The following is a 9,826-nucleotide window of genomic DNA, read 5'->3' on the forward strand; positions in this document are numbered from 1 at the left end:
ATGTTTGTGATGTACAATGATCATCATACACACAGGGGTCTGACAACAATTGTTCCTTGCTTTAGGTTTCATGTAGACCCCGATGTTTGGGATGTACAATGATCATTGTACACACAGGGGTATGACAACAATTGTTCCTGGCTTTAGGTTGCCTGTAGATCCCAATGTTTGTAATGTACAATGATCATCATACACACAGGGGTATGACAACCATTGTTGCTGGCTTTAGGATTCCTGTAGACCCCAATGTTTGTGATTTAAAATAGTCATCATACACTTGAGGGTATGACAAGAATTGTCCCGGGCTTTAGGTTTCCTGTAGAGCCCGATGTTTGTGATGTACAATGATCATCGAATACACCGGAGTGAAAGATGCACTCTACAATGAATACAGATTGTACACATGGGGATGGAGATATGTTGTGCACTTCCCCATAAAAACACAAGGTACACAACGGGGTAGGAGGTTGTTGCACTCCACCATAAATATACATTGTACACTCCAGGGTGGAGATATGTTGTGCACTCCACCATGAATACTCATTGTACAAATTAAAGGGGAGATATGTTGTGCACTCTTCTGTACTCAGCACAGGAAGTCTGTGGGAAGTTTCACAATTGTTCAGTCTCTTTATTCTCCACAGTGACAAGCTGCGTGGGTCAGTCCTCATTGACACTATGAGTTGGAAAGCGGGTTGGGCCCTAGAGAGAGCACAGGAATCCATATTCTGCTTTTGACAGGATATGGTACTAGACTTTCCCCCAGGACGCATCTTAGTCTTGTCTCCTGTGGCAAATTTTTGTGTTTCTGGAATGACTGACACCAGGAATGATTGTAATGGATCCACAGGCACCAGGATTGACTGACATGGGGTCAAAGGCACTCGGAGTGGCTGGCATTGGTTCGAAGGCAACTGAAACGGCTGACATGGGTTTACAGGCACCAGGAATGACTGACATGGGGTCACAAGCACCAGGAATGACTGACATGTGGTCACAGGCACCAGGAATGACTGACATAGGGTGACAGTCACCATGAATGACTGACATGGGGTCACAAGCACCAGGAATGACTGACATGAGTACACAGGTACCAGGAATGACTGACATTGGTTTACATGCACAAGAAATGGCTGGAATGGGTTCAAAGGGACCAGGAATGACTGACATGGGGTCAAAGGCACTCAGAATGACAGACATTGGCTCACGGGAACACGGAATGACTGAAACGGGTTCACAGGCACCAGGGATCACTGACATGGGTTCACGGGCACCAGGAGTGACTGACATGTGCTAACAGGTACCAGGAATGACTGACATGGGGTCACAGGCACCAGGAATGACTGACATGGGGTCACAGGTACCAGGAGTGACTGACATGGGGTGACAAGCACCAAGAATTACTGACATGAGTACACAGGTACCATGAATGACTGACATTGGTTTAAAGGCACAAGAAATGACTGACATGGGTTTAAAGGTCCCAGGGATGACTGACATGGGTTCACAAACACCAGGAATGATTCACATAAGTTCACAGGCACCAGGAATGACTGACATGAGTTCACAGGCACCAGAAATGATTAACATGGGGTCACAGGCACCAAGAATGACTGGCATGGGTTCACAGGTACCAGTAGTGACTGACATGGGGTCACAATCACCATAAATGGCTGACATGGGTTCAAAGGCACCAGGAATAACTGATATGGGGTCACAGGCACCAGGAGTGACTGACATAAGTTCACATACACCAGGAATGGCTGACATTGGTTCACAGGCACCAGGGATCACTGACATGGGTTCAAAGGCATCAGGAATTACTGACATGAAGTCCCAGGCAACAGGAATGACTCACTTAGGTTCACAGACATCAAGAATGATTGACATGGATTCACAGGCACCAGCAATGACTCACATGCTCACTGACATGGGGTCACAATCACTAGGGATGACTGACAGGGGGTCACAGGAACCAGGAATGCCTGACATAGATTCACAGGCACCAGAAATGACTGACATGAGGGCCACAAGCACCAGAAATGACTGACATGAGGGCCACAAGCAGCAGGAATGACTGACATGAGGGCCACAAGCAGCAGGAATGACTGACATTTCTTCACAGGCACCAGGGACAACTGACATTTGTTCAAAGGCACAGAAAGTGGCTGACATGTATTCACAGGCACCAGGAATGACTGACTTGGGTTCAAAGGTACCTGGAATAACTGACATGGGGTCACGGGCACCCGGAGTGATTGGCATGGGGTCACAAGCACCAGGAATGTCTGACATTGGTTCACAGGCCGAAAAAATGGCTGAAATGGGTTCACAAGCACAAGGTGTCATTGACATGGGGTCACAGGCACCAGAAATGACTGACATGGCATTTACAGGTACCAGAAATGACTGATGGAGTCACAGTCACCACAAATGGTTTACATTAATTCAAAGGCATCAGGAATGGCTGACATGGGGTCACAAGCACAGGAATGACCGAAATGGGTTCAAAGGCACCAATAATTACTAATATTGGGTTACAGGTACCAGGAATGACTGACATGGGATTACAGGGACCAGGAATGACTGACATGGGGTCACAGTCACCAGAAAAGGCTGACATGAGTTCAAAGGCACCAGGAATGACTGACATGGGTTTATAAGGACCAACCAGGAATGTCTGACATTGGGGTCAAATGCATCCAGAATTACTGATATTGGTTCACAGGCAACAGAAATTGCTGATTTGGGTTCAGAGGCACCAGGATTGATTGAAAATGGGGTCACGGGCACCAGGAATGACTGACATGGGATCACAGTTACCTAGAATGCTAGCATTGGATGATTGGCACTTCATGGACATACACCAGGGTCATGGTTATCTGAAGGCACCTGGAAAAGCCATCAATGAGACCAAAGCCAGTATTTGGGACTAGTATTGGGATCATAGGCACCTAGAATATCCACCATGAGTTTTCAGGCTCCCTGAAAGAGTACAATTGCAGTCATAACCATCCAGGAGGACAAGCACTGGGGTTGTAGGCAGTTTGACCAGACTGATTACAAACATTTAGAATGCCAATAAAATAGACGACACAGAGCTTTTACTGGGACAACTAATAACTGACAGAACAAGGTCACAGGCATCTGAAAAGTCCACTACTTAGATAAAGGTACCAAAAAAAAATAAAAACTAGAACTTGCTGCAGGATTTACAGAATTTACCGTAACATGAAGCACAAAGTGATTTTACTGAGATCACATACAGCGCAGAAATCTATGCAGGGTAATACTCCATTTCATTCTTCGTCTGGAAACCTTCTTCTCCCCTCTCCCTTTCTCCCTCCTTCCCTCCCTCCTTCCCTCCCTCCATATCTTTTTTCTTTACCTCTCTCTCTCTCCCCCTCTCTATCTATCTCTCTCCTTCTCGCTCATCCCTATTCCCCACTTTCTGTCTCTCTCTGTTTCTCATTTTCTCCCCCCACTCTCTCTTTTCCCTTTCTCTTTTCTCTCCCTCTCTCTCTCTCTCTCCTTCTCTCTCTCTCTCTCTCTCTCTCTCTCTCTCTCCATCTCTCTCTCTCTCTCCTCTCTCTTCCTCTCTTTTCTTTCTCTTATATTCTTGTGTAATTGCTTTCATGTGTGTTTTGTGGGTGTCAGCATCAAAGGCTATCGTTGGGAAGGGGGCAGCACAAGCTAGCGGGCCTAGAGGAGCAATAAATATAAATGCAGTTCTAATCCCCGGGGAAGCAGAGAAGACACTTCCAAGGTCTGATTTCAGGGTCAGAGACATATGACAGAAAGATTGCAGAGTGTTTCTATTTTTCCAGTACTAACATTGGTGCTGATCAGTTCCTCAGGTTTTGAAGAGCTGCACAGAATTTGTTGAGGAACATGGCATTGTGGATGGGATCTATAGGCTGTGTGGCATTTCCTCCAATGTACAGAAATTACGGTGAGTCCTGAAGATGAATGCTAGTGAGAATATTCATTTATAGAATACTGTGACATGAGTTTTCCATTGACTGTACAATCTTTACCAACATAACATGCTTTCCTACAGACAAGAGTTTGACTTAGAGCGGCCTCCTGACCTAAACAAGAGTCTCTACCTACAGGACGTCCATTGCGTCAGCTCCCTATGCAAAGCTTACTTCCGAGAACTGCCCAACCCGCTGCTTACCTACCAACTGTATGACAAGTTTGCTGTGAGTATTTCACAATTTTCCAATCACACACTGTTATTACAATGTTCAGTCACACATAACCAACAAAGCAAGGCAATGCTCACCTTTAGGGTTAGGCTTCCAAAATCCACTATGTCTTCCCGTGTCCCCATCTTCTAAATATTCCTGAGTCTGTAAAATTGATCTGGGTTCTTATTATCCAACTCTACCTTTTTTAGGGGCCCTGCACATACAAACAGTGGTGCATAGGAGGTAGGGAGCAATGCACAGAATCATGTATTACGCAGTCCCAAAGCTCTAAATGTGGCTACTATAGATTATGGAACCTTTAAATGAAAATGTAATTGCATTAAATAGATTTCCCAACTTTCTGACCTGATACCCCTCAATGGCAGAAAAATGATAGGTGTTGTAACTTGTAGCCCCTAACTATAGACAATTAAGTCTATTTCTTTAAAGCCAGTAACAAAACATCTCTTTATATTCTACTGAAGGATGCGGTGGCCATACAACTGGAAGAACAACGTTTAATAAAGATCAGAGATGTGTTGAAGGAGCTTCCACTTCCCCATTACAGGTACAGTCCAAATCTTACCCACATTCTGTCTCCTTGATAATTGGAAAAGTTCCAATGTTGGGAAGTGTTCTTCAATATATACAATGTCAGGTACACTGAACCTTACACTTACAGGTATCTGATCAGTGCCCAATTGTACAGCAATTTATGTAACAGAAAGGATTCCTCAAATGGGTGATTGCTGTCTGGATGTTTGCCCAGTAATGGCATTTCCATGGTCTTCCATGGTTGGGTTGTGTCATTAATTATGCTGCTGAAAGATAAGAACCTAATAAATTAGCTTATTATAAAATGATGAACTCTGTGTTAGTCTTCCTCCAACTAAACAAATTATTTTATGTGTTTCTAACAGGACTTTGGAGTATCTCATGAAACATCTGATCCACGTCGCTTCATTCAGCTCACAAACTAATATGCACACCAGGAACCTGGCCATTGTATGGGCACCAAATCTGCTGAGGTAAGAAAGAGCGGCATGTCCAAGTGTAGCTCACCTTGTATGATAAGGCTCCCTGTCCACGGAGACTGTACCAGGCCTAAACTCAGGAAAAGCCTCCATATACGTATTGTAGAAAGACCTCGGATTTAGCTGTATTATTGCACACGTCTTTTATCACTGTGGGAATAATGTTATTTCTGAGATAAAAATCACATCGGACTGGACCAATTCATCTATTGATTGTCATTACTGTGCAGGTCCAAGGATATTGAATCATCCGGGTTTAATGGTACTGCAGCATTCATGGAGGTCCGGGTTCAGTCCATTGTTGTGGAATTTATTCTGACCCATGTGGAGCAGTTATTTGGCAATGCTGATGGTGAGTATACAGATGGTAATGTCATTGTTTTGGATTATGGAATATGAAGACCATTCTTTCCTTGAAGTTATCTTTCCAAACCTTGTAATGTCTCCCTCACTTTACTTGGCCCATGCTCTTCAATATTATAGGAAATAATAATTCTGTGTTTGTGAACAGGAAACATGAATAGCACATCATCAATGGTCTGGCCAACTTGTGTTCCTGAAGACTATTTTCGCTCTTTGTCATACAACCTACCGAGCATGTTAAACCACGGAGATGGCCCTCCGCAGATACGACCATACCACACCATCATTGAGTTCTCTGATCCCAAGTAAGTCTCCATATTAGATTTCTGTAAATATAACCTGGAACCTTTACATTGTCAGCTGCTCTAACCACCTTTCATTATGATTCCACTTACTATTGGTTGCTGCTCCTCACACCTGTGCCAACATTACAAATTATTCTTTCAGACTTCAGTGGAAGCTTGGTGCATTTCGTCTTGTTTTTCACCCAATCGAGGATTCATTCCCAATTTTATGTGGACATATGTGTATGTAGACAGATATAAAGCTAATTTAAATCAACATTTATCCAAAGTAAGATGGCTGCAGCCACACCTCTGAGCAATAGGCACCAACATAATATTGTTCATATAAATATAAAATTTAACTCAATATTGTCACCGTTGCATGGATATTAGTAAAGATATATAAGAATAAATTGTTTGCTACCTTATAAAAGTCTTTAATAATGAGGCCAATAACAATCTGCATGTAATATAGTGAACGCTGACCATTCTTGTTACATGTATGTATCAGGGGAAGAACATGGGGACCAAGGGCCCTAGAGTTTGTGTTACTTTATAATTCACATAACTACCTTAACCCCACATCATCCTACAGCATAAAGCATTGCTAAGGGTTCTGAATGCATTGTTTTCTCACAGGTACATACATTTCACTAACAATTCTCATATCAAGAAACTGCTGACAAGAGATTGAACTTTACTACATTGGGAATGATATAACAATAATAATATTAATAATAATAATAATAATATTAATAAAACTTGCTGACTGTTTGCAGGAGAAAGGGCTCTTTAAAAGCCAAGAAATGGAAATCCATCTTTAACCTTGGCCGATCAAATAATGACTCCAAGCGCAAGTCAACAAAGCAGGATGATAAAGGTTTGGCTCCTTCCACGTCCTATTTACATTATTTATCATATATTTGCTTTCTAAATGAGGTAATAAAGATTTGTAGAAAATATTCTTGTTATGCCCAACAGAAATATAAAAAATGTATGAAGACATACAAAAAAGTCAACGCAAATACCACAACCCACGGTGTAATAATGTTCAGGCACAGCTGCAGCCGGGGTATGGGCCCTTCATTCTCACATATCACACAAGGCAAAAAGTTTTCACCAACCAGGAGAAGTTATTACATTTCTCCATGGTTATTATTATAAAAGTTATTACATTTCTCCATAGTAAAAGATAAGGTGGGAACTACTGATCCTAAAGTATTATATATGTGTATGATGCCTGCCCCAGAGGGAAACATATAGTTATCAAGACAAAAAATAAAGCTGGGGTTTAAGAGGCAAACTGTAAATTTTCTATAGGTAGTAAGTAAGTTATATTATAAATCATATAACATACATATATACAATACAACACAAGAATACAGTTAGATAAAAAAACCAATACAGCACAAATTTAGTCCGGTCCCCTTGGCCAAGCCAAAGGGGAATCGTTAGGGGACTGTTGCCCTACACATAATGTATCTCTATGCAGGTAAGTATTGGTGGTTGGCTGTGCGGCGTCCCGACGTGTTTCGCCCTTGAAGGCTTCTTCAGGGGACCCTTTGAAGCCACCAAAGGTAGCTAGACATGAAAATAATAATTGTGTAAGTACAATATTGATCATAGTGTGTTGTAGAGAATAGTAAGAGATGTATATGATAATCAAATTTCATTATTATTATCAGAACTCTTCATACCTTAATATTAGTTTTTCATGTTGACATGTAAAAGAATACACTGTTACCATCTCAAATACATCTCATGATCAATAATGTACTTACACAATTATTATTATTTTCATGTCTAGCTACCATTGGTGGCTTCAAGGGGTCCCCTGAAGAAGCCTACAAAGGCGAAACATGTCGGGACGCCACACAGCCAACCACCAATACTTACCTGCATAGAGATACAGTGGCCTTGATTCTTTAAAGTTCCCAAAGGCTGGAGAGAATACGCTTTCATCAGTGAAGCTGGGTAATCCAGCAAACCTGGAATGGATTTCCTAAAAGTTGTTAGCTATTTGTTAGCATATGTTTTGAATCCTGGACCAGATCCATTCCAGGTTTGTTGGATCACCCAGCTTCACTGATGAAAGTGTATTCTCTCCAGCCTTGGATAGCTATGATAAATCAAGGCCATTATGTGTAGAGCAACAGTCCCATAACACTTCCCCTTTGCCTTGGCCAAAGGGACCGGACTAAATGTATTGGTTTTGGTATTCTCTATTGGTTTTTTATCTAATTGTATTCTTGTATTGCATTGTATATATGTGTTATATGATTTATAATATAACTTACTACCTATAGAAAATTTACAGTTTGCCTCTTAAACCCCAGCTTTCTTTCGTCTTGATAATGATTTCTTCCATTGTAATTACATTTCAAGTTATTACATTGTTTTCATTGTGTCACACTTACCTGTTCCTCACTAAAGAGCAGACACCTCTCTCCTGCGCATGCGGGCAGTTCTGACGCTGGGCGTGCCTCTGTTTCCAGGCTTTATCAATTCCGCCCACTCCACTGGCCAATCAGAAATTAGCCTCTGGACCAGCCCTGGCTCACACTCAGTGTTCGTGCAACGTGTCTCCATTGGTGCTGAGCCCCTAGTTCTGTGAGCTAGTTCCTGTCCACTTGTTGGCTAATTCCTGTGTCCAGCTCTTGCGATAACCCCTCGTTGTCCAGTCTGTTGGTTCCCAGCCAACTCCCATGTGCTGTACCTGTCTGCCTGTGGATATCTCTGTGTCACCTGCCACCTCCTTTTGCTTTTAGTGTCTCCTGTGTTCCCCGTGTCCACAGTTGCTCCTGTGTCACTGGTGTCTGTCTTCTGGACCCCTGGCGTGTGACCTGACCTCTCTTGCTTGCTGCCTGCTTCAACCCCGGTCTTCCTTGACTATCCTTCTGCTTTGTAATTTAATACCAGGTTTTCCCACCTTGGTGTGCCCAAGGACTGCCACCGGGCAGTAACCAGTGGCGCAACGTCCTCACCATCAGAGGCTCCGGAGAAAACCTGGTTACTGCTTAGACTCTGCACTTTGGCCCTTCTCAGGGCTCACACCACATCTGTGCAAGCCATAGCGCCCCCTAGAGGTCCTGTCTCTCCCTGCGTGACACATTGTCATTACATTTCCAGTTAATACGTTTCTTTCATTGTTATTACATTTAAGTTTATTACATTGCTTTCAAAACATAATTCTGAAAGTGTCATCTAAAAACCTCTTTCCTTCATTTAGGAAATATTTGGCTGATAATTGGGTTTTATGCCTGTTGCGGAATAATTACAACTCAGATCTTCTATCTTACCATTCTTAACACCTATTCCACCGGCCCAAACCTCCATGAAACTAACCAAACACCCCGACCACCCACCCAGGATCCTGTGCCAACAACTGCACAGCTTTCCCATCACTCAGCAGTCATATTGCAGGTATTATGTCTCAGCAGATCCCTCCTTCAATCTTCCACCAGCAGTCACTCCACTTTCAATTTCTGACCTTATCAAACGAGTTTTGATGCTTTCAGTGATTCAATTTTACAGAATGTCTGCTGCCATGGAAGACAATAAGGTCTTCTGAATCTTAACAAGTATCCACATCAGTATGAATACTGCATTGCCTTCTGTATACTGGGCCGACCCCTATGGACCTTCTTCCATAGGGGTCAGATACTGCAGTGCTGCCTTTTGAACCTCTACAAAGTTCTAATACTGCTGCTGTTCCAGTAGTACCCCACTGAGGGCTCTCCACATATTTCCAATACTGCAGCGCCCCCTGTGGGTCCTCTACAAAGTTTGGATACTGCAACGCCCCCCTATGTATCGTTTACAAGGTTCTAATACTGCAGCACCCCCTGTGGACCCTCTACAAGGTTCCAATACTGCAGCACCCCTTTTGGATCTTCTACAAGGTTCTAATACTCCAGCACCCCTTTTGAATCTTCTACAAGGTTCTAATACT

The 9,826-nt window shown here is 42.8% G+C and overlaps 1 protein-coding gene across 1 annotated transcript in view; it reads left to right on the top strand.

Annotated features, from left to right (window-relative positions):
- Positions 1 to 9,826, top strand: part of ARHGAP30 (Rho GTPase activating protein 30) — an 18,648-nt gene that overhangs the window by 2,199 nt on the left and 6,623 nt on the right. Inside the window, exons 2-8 of the mRNA XM_072429021.1 lie at positions 3,850 to 3,952; positions 4,061 to 4,205; positions 4,679 to 4,761; positions 5,114 to 5,221; positions 5,458 to 5,579; positions 5,739 to 5,895; positions 6,654 to 6,754. Of these exons, the coding sequence (XP_072285122.1) occupies positions 3,850 to 3,952; positions 4,061 to 4,205; positions 4,679 to 4,761; positions 5,114 to 5,221; positions 5,458 to 5,579; positions 5,739 to 5,895; positions 6,654 to 6,754 (819 nt within the window). The remainder of the gene's footprint in view (positions 1 to 3,849; positions 3,953 to 4,060; positions 4,206 to 4,678; positions 4,762 to 5,113; positions 5,222 to 5,457; positions 5,580 to 5,738; positions 5,896 to 6,653; positions 6,755 to 9,826) is intronic.

This window comes from Pyxicephalus adspersus, chromosome 12 (genome assembly GCF_032062135.1).
Source record: "Pyxicephalus adspersus chromosome 12, UCB_Pads_2.0, whole genome shotgun sequence".
NCBI lineage: Eukaryota > Metazoa > Chordata > Amphibia > Anura > Pyxicephalidae > Pyxicephalus > Pyxicephalus adspersus.